Source organism: Oncorhynchus masou, chromosome 15, assembly GCF_036934945.1.
Source record: "Oncorhynchus masou masou isolate Uvic2021 chromosome 15, UVic_Omas_1.1, whole genome shotgun sequence".
Classification (NCBI taxonomy): Eukaryota; Metazoa; Chordata; class Actinopteri; order Salmoniformes; family Salmonidae; genus Oncorhynchus; species Oncorhynchus masou.
In genome coordinates, this window is record NC_088226.1 from 15,104,790 (window position 1) to 15,118,715 (window position 13,926).

The window sequence follows — 13,926 nt, forward strand, 5'->3', positions numbered from 1 at the left end:
TCAAGGCTCAAGTCTGAATGGATCTCTGTGTTACTCAGAGGCCACATATATACAGTGGGGCAAAAAAGTATTTAGTCAGCCACCAATTGTGCAAGGTCTCCCACTTAAAAAGATGAGAGAGGCCTGTTATTTTCATCACAACTTGCACAATTGGTGGCTGACTAAATACTTTTTTGCCCCACTGTATATAGCCAAAGATCGAGGTCAAGACCCACTGTATTTCTCCGTCATTGCATTACATTCTCTTGCCACATTTTTTTGTCCCGATCTTCTCACCTTGTAGCTTCTTTTTAAATGTTTGTACTTTATATATAGGTAATAACTGAAAAACATAATTTCAACCATTGTTAAGTAAGTAAAGCCTCAGGCTATTCCGCAGTCTTGTTTGTGTGTTCTTCATGCGTACAGTACTTCCATCCACTCACCTGGTCACAAACACACCAACAATTCACCATGCCATATTGACAGAAATTTACCAACACGCGCTCACCGTGCCATGTTTTCTCTCGGTTACGTGTCAGATCGCCTGGTAGGTATAGAGGAGGTGCTAATTTGAACAGGTGATTAAGAGAGAGAGGGAGTCTGTCTGGGATACATTTCTATATTCATTTACTCATGCAGTACCAAGCTACCCAGCTAGCACATTTGGTTCCTTCTCTATTGTGGGAATGTACGTTTTTGGCTTCCCTTTGGTTCTGGGAACGGAGCCATAATTTTCCTGACTGGTAAAACTGAACGTTTTTGGGGGGTTCTGGGAATGTACATTTTTAGGTTTTCCTGGGAGGTTTTATTAACATTCTGAGAATTAAATGTAAAAGTTTATTTGGAGTTTTTTGTATAACTTCCTCAACTGTTTCAATAAGACTTTTAATAACACTGATAGTTTAGGTTAGTTGTTTTGAACTCCAAGCACAGATAGGACATATGAAAATTAATTTGCTTAGCATTAATCATGCAAACACATTTCTTTTTTATTGTGGCACGGCATCAGTGGGATTTGAACCTATGAGCTTCTATCCAGGATGGAGCTAGCATGCCATGTTTTTTCCAGTCATACAAAGCTGTTCATTTTAGTCTATTCAAACAGATTTCATTTCAAAGGAAACAAGCACTCCTTAAGATCAGGTGTGAACAATGTCGTGGATATTTCCTGTATTTACCAAATCATGAGTGCAAACCACACATAAGTCAGAGTTATCATGAAGTCCATCTTTAATTATATGAGCTCCATCACAGACCTGTGACTCTCAGATCAATTCAGTGTCTATAAATGAATTCTCTGATACTCCCTACACATTGCAACTGAGATCGTTTATAGCAAAGACACACATAGCCAGAAAGCATTGGCCATAAATTATCATTCAGCTTTGTCTCCTAAACTATGTTCTTTTCTCGCTCTCAGAACCATAAAACAAAACCTATCAACAGGCATATATCAAATACCCCCTCCTTGACAAGATCACAGAGACACATTGACTGGCACACAGACATTGTGGAGCCAAGAGATACACGCTTGACCTCTCCCCTCTCTGCGGCCCAAGTAACTTAGTCCTGACAGAGAACAGATGACTGCAAATGGCGAACAGTATTATACAAAAATAAACATTCTGATGAGAAGTAACTCACAAGCATATAATGAATATAAAACATCTTATCTATGTTACCCAACTAATTCTGTTTATTCCCCAACAACAATTAGTGGTCGCAGCCAACACACCTGAACACACTTAATAACAAGATAGAGGATAGAGATACCCCTTGTTGACCCTGAGAACAGAAGGTATATGTTTTAAAAAGCATTCTTAAAACATTATTTGAACATAACTAATGTTTTCTTGTGGTTTTTATGGAAAGTCTTCTTAATGTTCTGAGAACATCACTTTAAATAGAACCATGAGAAAACCTACAAATAACGTTATGCTGAGGTGCTGAAATTCCCGCAGAATAACATTGTTTCTTAATGTTCTTGGAACAATTTGAGAACATGACTTTAAATAGAACCACAAGGAAACCTGTAGGAAATGTTATGCTGAAGTACTGAAATTCCCACAGAAGAACGTTGTTTCTCAACATTCTCTGAACTATTTGAGAACATTCCCAATGCCAAACCAGTTGGAGAACATTTCTAGAACATTACCAAAAGTTAAATTAAATGTAACCAGGTTTGAACTTTTCGGAAACGTTCTGTTAAAGTAATGAAATTGTTTTTTTGTCAAGTCCCTTAAATGTGCTGAGAATGTTCCAAGGCCAGGCAACTATCCTGAACCATTCCCAGAACGTGGTGGGAAGGTTGTATGCAAAATAACCAGAGAACAACTTTGCTCTCACCAAGCTCTAAGAAACATGGTTCTCGGAACATTATGTGCTAGCTGGCTAAGATGCTTATAAGACCTTAGAGGCTTTTGATGATGTATGTGTTTATGTATATACATGTGAATCTTGTTCCTTATATATTCTAACGCTGCGTGCGTGCGTGTGTGCCTACATGCGTGCGTGTACAATTTGCCTCCCTGTGCATGTCAATAGGTATACATGGGTATTCTCATCCCTATTTCCTAGTAAGGATACAGGATCAGAAGTGGATGATGGCAGTGGTGAGTACCGCAGAAAAAGAGGGAGGAGAGAGGCAGAATGAAAGAGAAAGCCAGATGAGATTCATTGGTCTACTGACTGCCAGTGTTTCTGTTAGAGGGGGTGCAACAAGAGAGAGTGTCTATTAGTGTGTGATGGAGAGAGATGACGAGGGGACAGAGTAAGATAAGGTATAGAGCCTGAAGGCGTGCGCAAGGAGAACAAACAGAGAAGTGTATTGCTTATAAACAGTGAGAAGTGGAGAGTAGCAGGGGGTTCTCGCTTTCGGGGAAAGAGAGAGAGACAAATGAGAAAGAGGAAAGGGAGGTAGAGAAAGAGAGTAGCGAGAGGGAGAGAGAAAGAAACAGAAACAGGAAGAGAGGGGTGAGAGACTGATAGAGAGAAGAGAGAGAGGGAGAGAGCGAGAGAGAGAGAGAGAGAGAGGGAGAGAGAACTGACTCAGATAACAGAAGTGGCGTGCGCATCCTGCTCTCCTGCTGGGGCTAGATGAGACTTCAGACTGATCTGTGAGGTGAGAAGAACAGAGAGATACACTACATAACTTGATGACTCTAAGCTGACAGTGAGTTACAACACCTTAGCTTGTTCCACGGTGAGAGGAATAACTACCCACACTACAGAGAAGGAAGGAGCTAGAGAGAAAGATTATCAGCCTACTTCGGATAAAGAATAGGAAAGGTGGAAGAAAGAACCTGAGACTGAGGTAAATGCCACTGATGCCCAGCTGACCTGCAGCTGAGTGCCGAGGCAGGAACAAAGAGAAGCATCTATTGAAGTGCAGACTGCAGAGTTACATTGGTCTGACTCGCCCTCCTCTCAACTCTGTCTGTTAGGGGATGGAGTGACTTGGTGAGCCCAGCTGTGTCTTCATCGTTGGACAACATGCCTGTGATGAAGGGCCTCCTGGCCCCCCAGAACACCTTCCTGGACACCATCGCCAACCACTTTGATGGCACCCGTAAGTATACCCTTTACTCAAGCCTTTCTGCCTTTGTGCCACCCTCCTTGCCCACCTAATTGGGATGCCTGCAGTGTTACAATGGGTTTGATCGATTGTAATTTACTGATGAGGTAATTTACAAGTTGTGAACAAGTTGTGTTTAATACATTGTGACTTTTCATTATAAGATTTCCTCTTTGATTTTGCGTCAGCGGGTCAATGAAAATAGGATCATCTTTTATCTATTGATTTTGGGCAGGATTCAATCTGTATCGCCAAAGAATTGCTGAAGATCAGCGTTATAGCTCGTTTTAAAGGCAATGTCCCTGCGTTCGTGGAGACTGCAAATACTGCATATGTGGGCTGAATCGGCAGTTACCTTTACATTTGAACTCAGAACTACTGCTATACAGATTTAAATATATTTATGACTATATCATTCAAAGCGCATGGTGTCAAGCATTAGAACCATCGAGAAGCACAACTGTTTCTTGGGGGGTGGGGGTGGGTTTGCTGTGTGATTAATACAAATTCTCTTGAGTCTAAGACGTTGGGGGGGTTATAAACTGGCTTATGGAATTCTTTTAAGATGGTCCTACCATGGATCATTTAGCTATTGGATTTAACATTTTAGGACCCTTTAGGTATCCCAAAAATATATTTGATAAAATATTGAATTTGGCCTTTAGTACCAAATACCACAGAAACACATTGAATAACACATTCATAAGTGACAAGAAAGACAGTTAAAAAAATAAATCCTAAGGAATAAGGTTTTGAAGTGTCTGTCAGATATCTAGGAGAAATAAGAAAGCTCAGTCTTGTCAAGGTTTTTTTCGCAAACATCCTTTCTGAATTTAAAAGTAATCCTCAAAGTAATCATCTAGTTTTTCAAAAGTATCTGTAATCTGATTACACTATTTTAGCTGGTAACGTAACGGATTACAGTTACCGTTTTTTTTGTAATCCCTTACATTACATATGTAGCCTGGCAAAAGTAAACCCAGCACAGGACACAATCTAATTTGGGGTTGTTTATTCTGTCAAATCTTAAATTTAAAATAGTATAATGTAAGAGGGCAATCACCGCAAGTTTAAGCCATAAAGTAAAGTTAAATCCAAATCACAATCAAGGGAAATAAATATGTTAGTAAAGTGCATAAAAACAATCTGAGTACAAAAAGTACAAAGTGAAATGCATAAACGGCTTTCTATAGAATAACACAAGAAAATACAGAGACCACAATGTTGAGTTAGAATAGACTTTCTAACATTTCAAATGTCTGGGTACGTGTTCATAAACAAAATGACATTGTGCATGAAAAACAAAATACATTTTGTCATAAAACATGATGAATACTTGCAAACACACTGTCCAGGTGATACCCTAATACCACATGGGACAGTAGATCCTCATCTCACCCATACAGCACTGGGAGAAATGTCATATGAACAGATGTTACAATTAAAAAATGAAACAAAATACAGCACACTGAAGCTTTACATGAAATAGAATGTCATTCTGATAATTACTTACACTTCAAATAATGTTATCATCAACTCCGCCACGTGGTTCTGAGAACACTGGTATTCAGCGAGCAAGAAGCTAACACCCTCATGTCGATCTGAAAGTATCAACAGGCTAACATGACCATCTGGCATAAATATTACAAAACTAACTCTTGTACACTGCAGATGATGCAGAATATGATATTTTCCGGTATAAGAGTAAGATAAAAAGTATTATTTACCCATCTAAATTAATGTTTGACCCACAATGGTTTTCAACAGCTCTCCAGTGTAATTGCTTGCTCTCACTCGTACACACTGCGCATGCGCAATCCCATAACCGCTCTCACACATTATTTATGGATCTCTTTTAGGGACAGTGCCATCTAGTGGATTTAAATGAATACAGCTATGTGCTTTTACCACCTGGCTACTTATAGAGAGAAGAGGAGAGGGCCTAGAACCAAGTCCTGGGGGACACCAGTAGTGAGAATACGTTGGGCAGACACAGATCCTCTCCATGTCACCTGGTAGGAGCGGCCTGCCAGGTAGGATGCAATCAAAGAGTGTGCAGACCCTGAGACACCCAGCCCTGAGAGGCTGGAGAGGAGGATCTAATGGTTGACGAAAGCAGCAGATAGATCTAGGAGGATGAGAACAGAGGAGAGACAGTCAGCTTTGGTAGTGCGGTGAGCCTCGGTGACAGAGGAGAGCAGACTCAGTTGAGTGACCCGTCTTGAGGCCTTGACTGGCTTGACACTAATTGCTAATTGCCTACCAGAGGTGAAGAGCACACTTACCGGTACTAATTGCTGATTGCATAGGAGAGGACAAACCACTCCCCTTCCAATACAGCCACTGATTACCAAAACAATAACCGTCACAAATTGCCCTGCCCTTTATTCCTGGTTGATGTGTCAACAATCAGCTGCAAGTTATGAGCAGTCAGCAGTTCATACACTAAGTAGGACACTGGAAAGACAGACAACACTTAAAGTAAATGGCCCTAACTAGCAAAAATAGAGTACTAAACAACAACAGATGAAGACAAAAATTATACTTATTACTCCTAGATACAGTGCCTTGCAAAAGTATTCGGCCCCCTTGAACTTTGCGACCTTTTGACACATTTCAGGCTTCAAACATAAAGATATAAAACTGTATTTTTTTGTGAAGAATCAACAACAAGTGGTACACAATCATGAAGTGGAACAACATTTATTGGATATTTCAAACTTTTTTAACAAATCAAAAACTGAAAAATTGGGCGTGCAAAATTATTCAGCCCCTTTACTTTCAGTGCAGCAAACTCTCTCCAGAAGTTCAGTGAGGATCTCTGAATGATCCAATGTTGACCTAAATGACTAATGATGATAAATACAATCCACCTGTGTGTAATCAAGTCTCCGTATAAATGCACCTGCACTGTGATAGTCTCAGAGGTCCGTTAAAAGCGCAGAGAGCATCATGAAGAACAAGGAACACACCAGGCAGGTCCGAGATACTGTTGTGAAGAAGTTTAAAGCCGGATTTGGATACAAAAAGATTTCCCAAGCTTTAAACATCCCAAGGAGCACTGTGCAAGCGATAATATTGAAATGGAAGGAGTATCAGACCACTGCAAATCTACCAAGACCTGGCCGTCCCTCTAAACTTTCAGCTCATACAAGGAGAAGACTGATCAGAGATGCAGCCAAGAGGCCCATGACCACTATGGATGAACTGCAGAGATCTACAGCTGAGGTGGGAGACTCTGTCCATAGGACAAAAATCAGTCGTATATTGCACAAATCTGGCCTTTATGGAAGAGTGGCAAGAAGAAAGCCATTTCTTAAAGATATCCATAAAAAGTGTCGTTTAAAGTTTGCCACAAGCCACCTGGGAGACACACCAAACATGTGGAAGAAGGTGCTCTGGTCAGATGAAACCAAAATTGAACTTTTTGGCAACAATGCAAAACGTTATGTTTGGCGTAAAAGCAACACAGCTCATCACCCTGAATACTCCATCCCCACTGTCAAACATGGTGGTGGCAGCATCATGGTTTGGGCCTGCTTTTCTTCAGCAGGGACAGGGAAGATGGTTCAAATTGATGGAAAGATGGATGGAGCCAAATACAGGACCATTCTGGAAGAAAACCTGATAGAGTCTGCAAAAGACCTGAGACTGGGACGGAGATTTGTCTTCCAACAAGACAATGATCCAAAACATAAAGCAAAATCTACAATGGAATGGTTCAAAAATAAACATATCCAGGTGTTAGAATGGCCAAGTCAAAGTCCAGACCTGAATCCAATCGAGAATCTGTGGAAAGAACTGAAAACTGCTGTTCACAAATGCTCTCCATCCAACCTCACTGAGCTCGAGCTGTTTTGCAAGGAGGAATGGGAAAAAATTTCAGTCTCTCGATGTGCAAAACTGATAGAGACATACCCCAAGCGACTTCCAGCTGTAATCGCAGCAAAAGGTGGCGCTACAAAGTATTAACTTAAGGGGGCTGAATAATTGTGCACGCCCAATTTTTCAGTTTTTGATTTGTTAAAAAAGTTTGAAATATCCAATAAATGTCGTTCCACTTCATGATTGTGTCCCACTTGTTGTTGATTCTTCACAAAAAATACAGTTTTATATCTTTATGTTTGAAGCCTGAAATGTGGCAAAAGGTCGCAAAGTTCAAGGGGGCCGAATACTTTCGCAAGGCACTGTATATTAGTGTGTGTGTGATCTAGCTATAGATTGAAACTACACCACTACATGGCAAAACAATTATTAACTACTGAAAACACTACCTAGATTTGAATTTACTTCAACTACCACTTAGACCAACTACCACTCTACTACTTGTACAAAATGTTGTTAAATTACTTGAAGAACTATAAGTAGTTCACTACTCCCCAACACCGTGTTACTGGAGAGGGGCAGCCAGTCAACACTGAGTGCAAGTGGTACTGGAGAGGGGCAGCCAGTCAACACTGAGTGTAAGTGGTACTGGAGAGGGGCAGCCAGTCAACACTGTGTGTAAGTGGTACTGGAGAGGGGCAGCCAGTCAACACTGAGTGTAAGTGGTACTGGAGAGGTGCAGCCAACACTGAGTGTAAGTGGTACTGGAGAGGGGCAGCCAGTCAACACTGAGTGTAAGTGGTACTGAAGATGGGGCAGCCAGTTAACACTGAGTGTACGTGGTACTGGAGAGGGGCAGCCAACACTGAGTGTAAGTGGTACTGGAGAGGGGCAGCCAGTCAACACTGAGTGTAAGTGGTACTGGAGAGGGGAAGCCAGTCAACACTGTGTATAAGTGGTACTGGAGAGGGGCAGCCAGTCAACACATTTACATTTACATTTAAGTCATTTAGCAGACGCTGGTACTGGAGAGGGAACAGCCACTTTACAATAGTGCATCTAAATCATTTAGTCAACACTGAAGAGGTGTTTCAGGTAAGTGGTGATTGACTGCTGTCCTGGCGTCGTGAGGGGGGGGCCAGAGCAGCAAACAGTTTTGACCAGTCAACACTGTGTGTAAGTGGTACTGAGGAGGGGCAGCCAGTCAACACTGTGGTGTAAGTGGTACTGGAGAGGGGCAGCCAGTCAACACTGGTCTTGTAGTGTAAGTGGTACTGGAGAGGGGCACCAGCCAGTTGTAGGGGTTTAATGGCACAGGCAGGGAGCCCAGCCAACAGCGAGTGTGTAATCCAGACGGGAGATGACAAGTGCCTGGATTAGGACTGGAAGTGGTGTGTGTAAGTGGTACTGGAGAGGGCAGCCAGTCAACACTGTGTGTAAGTGGTACTGGAGAGGGGCAGCCAGTCAACACTGAGTGTAAGTGGTACTGGAGAGGGGCAGCCAGTCAACACTGTGTGTAAGTGGTACTGGAGAGGGGCAGCCAGTCAACACTGAGTGTAAGTGGTACTGGAGAGGGGCAGCCAGTCAACACTGTGTGTAAGTGGTACTGGAGAGGGGCAGCCAGACAGTAATTCAGGCTGTGACAGTGATGGAGAGAGTGGTGAGAGCTCAGCAGAGGAGGTGTGGGTATGCTGTTGTTTTGGATTGAAGTGGCACTTGTTGGGCTGTTGTGTGTTTGCTGTCTTTGTTGCTCCTCATTAAAGTGATACTTCGGGATTTTGGCAATGAAGAGAGCCAATGTTAACTTGCGTCAGCGCAAATCCAGAGTTTTCCAGTCATTGCGCTGTCGCTAGTTAGCAATTGAGCTAACGCTAGTTAGCAACTTCCTTCAAACTGCACGCAGAGATAATGATCTGGGGAAGTAGGTAAAGGTCTTCATTGCCTCCTGAAGTATCTCTTTAAGATCCATGAGTGCAGTAGGTCTATGCAGATGTGTAGGAGTTATTCCTAAAAACAATTACACACATAACACTTGAGTACTTGAATTGCACCACATCTTTAGAAAGATGAAAGCCTGCACAGAGCCATTAGACTCCCATTTCACTCACAACCTAAAAGCTATTTTATTATTAGTCATATGTGTTCGGTGTTCATGCATTTAGTTTGAAATCTATTAAGCACCTCTGCTTTTGACCATAGGATATATATTGAGTGTACAAAACATTAGAAATACCTGCTCTTTCCATAAGATATATACTGAGTGTACAAAACATTAGAAATACCTGCTCCTTCCATAGCATAGACTGACCAGGTGATTCCAGGTGAAAGCCATGATCCCTTATTGACATCACTTGTTTACTCCACTTGTTAAATCCACAATCAGTGTAGATGAAGGGGAGGAGACAGGTTAAAGAAGGATGTTTAACTCTTGAGACAACTGAGACATTGCTTGTGTATGTGTGCCATTCAGAGGGTGAATGGGCAAGACAAAAGACTTAAGTGCCTTTGAACGGGGTATGGTAGTAGGTGACAGCCACACTGTTTTTAGTGTTTCAAGAACTGCAATGCTGCTGGGTTTTTCACACTCAACAGTTTCCCGTGTGTATCAACAATGATCCACCACTCAAAGGACATCCAGCTAACTTGACACAACTGTAGGAATCATTGTAGTCAACATCGGCCAGCACCTCATTGGAACACTTTAGACACCTTGTAGAGTCAATGCCCCGACGAATTGAGGCTGTTCTGAGGGCAAAAAAAGGGCGAACTCAATATTAGGAAGGTGTTCATAATGGTTTGTACAATAAGTATATGTCACTAATGGACTACTGTCGAAGCTGCATGATGCACTTTCGCATGGTCAGATTGGATCACACTCTTCTCAGTGGGTTACAAGAAGTGGGACATGACATCATGCTAGTGTGTGGCCACCGATCTGTGTCCTGGCTGAGTTCATGAATTCAGTGTGAAGACAAACACACTCACACTAACACTCTCTCTATTACACAAACTCACACTCACACACACACACACACACCAACCTGGACTCAGGGGTAGACGTAACATAGTAAATGTAAACCCAGGACACTCCAATTATGATGATATGATATGTTACATTTTGATATATATATGATATGTTACGTTGTATTCATTGGTGGATGTCCATCATCCCATTTCGTATGATATGTTACGATTTACAATTCGTAAGATATGCAATGTATTGCAATTCGTACAATACGCCACGGATTTGTAAAACGTATGATATGTAACGAATTCCAATCTGTTGTGGCTAATGTTAGCAAGGTGGCTGTAGCTAATGTTAGCTAGGTGACTAAGGTTAACTAGGCTAGGTGTTAGGGTAAGAGTTAAGGTTAGGGTTGGGCCTCCCGAGTGGCACAGAGGTCTAAGGAGTGTAACTACAGATCCGGGTTCAATCCCAGGGTGTGTCGCAGCTGGCCGCAACCGGAAGACCCGTGAGACTGCGCACAATTGGCCCAGCGTCATCCGGGTTAGGGGAGGGTTTGGCTGGCTGGGATGTCCTTGTCCCATCGCGCACTAGTGACTCCTGTGGTGGGCCAGGCTCATGCACACTGACGTCGGGTCGCCAGTTGTACGCTGTTTCCTCTGACACATGCGGCTGACTTCCGGGTTAACCAGTTGCTCCCAGTTCGATAGCAAATGTTCCTTTTTTTCCAAAAATATTATTTTTGTAGCTCCCGTTTCTTCACCATGCTTGGCTGAGAAATCGACCGAAAATGCTACAACTATAACGCCAAACTTTTTTCAAAATTAGCTACATAATATCGACAGAAACACGGCAAACGTTGTTTAGGATCCATCCTCAAGGTGTTTTTAACAAATATATTCGATAATATATCCGTCGAGGCAGTTGGTTTCTCATAAGAAGCGATTGGAAAAATGGCTATCTCAGTATTTTACGCAAGGTTTTCTGCGGGAGACACCATGTGACCACATGGGAAATGCCTAAAAAGCTGTCACAATGCTGTAGACACCTTGGGGAAAACGTAGAAAACGTAAGCTCATTCGTAGCTCATTCACAGCAATAAAAGGAGTCATTGGCATGAGGCGGTTTCAAAAAATGCGGCACTTCCTGGTTGGATTTTTATCTGGGTTTCGCATGTAACATCAGTTCTGTGGCACTCACAGACAATATCTTTGCCGTTTTGGAAACGTCAGAGTGTCTTCTTTCCAAAGCTGTCAATTATATGCATAGTCGAGCATCTTTTCGTGACAAAATATCTTGTTTAAAACGGGAAAGTTTTTCATCCAAAAATTAAAATAGAGCCTCTTAAATCCAACTGGTTAAGCAAGCAGTGTGTCAAGAAGCAGTGCGGCTTGGCTGGGTTGTGTTTCAGAGGCCGCATGGCTCTCAACCTTCGCCTCTCCCGAGTCCGTACGGGAGTAGCAGCGATGGGACAAGACTGTAACTATCAATTGGATATCACAAAATTGGGGAGAAAAAAATGCTTGTGCTTCTAGTTCCGACAATGCAGTAATAACCAACAAGTAATCTAACTAACAATTCCAAAACTACTGTCTTATACACACAAGTGTAAGGGGATAAAGAATATGTACATAAAGATATATGAATGAGTGATGGTACAGAGCAGCATAGGCAAGATACAGTAGATGGTATCGAGTACAGTATATACATATGAGATGAGTATGTAAACAAAGTAGCATAGTTAAAGTGGCTAGTGATACATGTATTACATAAAGATGCAGTAGATGATATAAAGTACAGTATATACGTATACATATGAGATGAATAATGTAGGGTATGTAAACATTATATTAGGTAGCATTGTTTAAAGTGGCTAGTGATATATCTTACATCATTTCCCATCAATTCCCATTATTAAAGTGGCTGGAGTTGAGTCAGTGTGTTGGCAGCAGCCACTCAATGTTAGTGGTTGCTGTTTAACAGTCTGATGGCCCTGAGATAGAAGCTGTTTTTCAGTCTCTCGGTCCCAGCTTTGATTTCTTCACCTTGCTTTCTGGATGATAGCAGGGTGAACAGGCAGTGGCTCGGGTGGTTGTTGTCCTTGATGATCTTTATGGCCTTCCTGTAACATCGGGTGGTGTAGGTGTCCTGGAGGGCAGGTAGTTTGCCCCCGGTGATGCATTGTGCAGACCTCACTACCCTCTGGAGAGCCTTATGGTTGTGGGCGGAGCAGTTGCCGTACCAGGTGGTGATACAGCCCGCCAGGATGCTCTCGATTGTGCATCTGTAGAAGTTTGTGAGTGCTTTTGGTGACAAGCCGAATTTCTTCAGCCTCCTGAGCACCCCGAACAACCACCGTATTTTAATTTTTCCCTTAAGTAGCCTGCTGTCTTACGTAACCATACCAAATGTAACATATCATACTAATACTAGTCTATGAGACCAGGCTGCACACACACACCCACACAAATACAGTCAGAATAACTTTTTTGACAAGTTTGGTGGTTACAGGTCCTCCGTGTCATGGTGTGGGTGGAGGAGCTGGCCAAAAGCTTTAATGGACAAGACTGAACCGGTCTGGGGGAAGTGGGAGGTGCAGGGAGCCGTTATCAAAAGGGAAGAGATGTAGTCGGAGCTTGGAATGTCTGTAGGGAGCTGATAAAATAGTCCAAAACTTTTACTTTCTTCTGTCCGAGTTCAAGACCTTCCAGGCAGCTTCTTCATTTTTATTTTTTATTTAACCTTTAATTAACTATGCAAATAAGTTAAGAACAAATTCGGATTTACAATGACGGCCTACCCCGGCCAAACACTAACCCGGACGACGCAGAGCCAATTGTGAAATATGGGACTCCTAATCACGGCCGGTTCTGATACAGCTTGGAATCAAACCAGGCTCTGTAGTGACACCTCTGCGACACTCAGGAGCCGGCACAGTGTATAATAGATGTTAAAATAATTGACTTCCACCTATGACCTATGACATAATATTCTAATAACATGCGCGACAACAAATGGGTGGATGTGGGTATGTTTGCAATGTATGTCTGACTGCCTCCCTCAACTAAACGACCCTCTCCATTGTGTAATGTGAATGGACCAAGCGACTACAAAATGAATGAAAGTGACAGCCAAATGACCCCAACATGTGAGCAGAGACATAAATTGCAGTTAATTATGTAGGGGTTAAGAGCCAATCATACAGCACCTGGGTATCGATATCAGTCACCCACTCTGCAAAAGTAGGCAAATATATGTAACTCCATCCATCCCATACACACGAAAATGAGTAACCCTAGTAATGTCTGGTGGACTGTAACAGGTTGTAATGAAGGACAGTTCCCTCTATAACAATCCATTATATCATTTCTCATTTCACTCTTAATACATTATTTAGTCGTTGCCCGAATGCAAACAAACTACTATGTACAATTATATACAATTATTTAATAACCTCCATTTAAATTCACAAATTGTGATTATTGTTGTTGTGATTGTCAATGACTCCAGCCTCCCTAGTCATAGACTGTTCTTTCTGCTACCGCACGGCAAGCGGTACCGGAGCACCAAGAGGCTTCTA

The 13,926-nt window shown here is 42.2% G+C and overlaps 1 protein-coding gene across 1 annotated transcript in view; it reads left to right on the forward strand.

The window, feature by feature from the left end:
- The first annotated feature begins 3,287 nt into the window (after positions 1-3,287).
- The window catches only part of kcnh4a (potassium voltage-gated channel, subfamily H (eag-related), member 4a), a 31,924-nt gene continuing 21,285 nt past the window's right edge, over positions 3,288-13,926 (forward strand). The window contains exon 1 of the mRNA XM_064988407.1: positions 3,288-3,550. Within this exon, the coding sequence (XP_064844479.1) occupies positions 3,475-3,550 (76 nt within the window). The 5' untranslated portion in view covers positions 3,288-3,474. The remainder of the gene's footprint in view (positions 3,551-13,926) is intronic.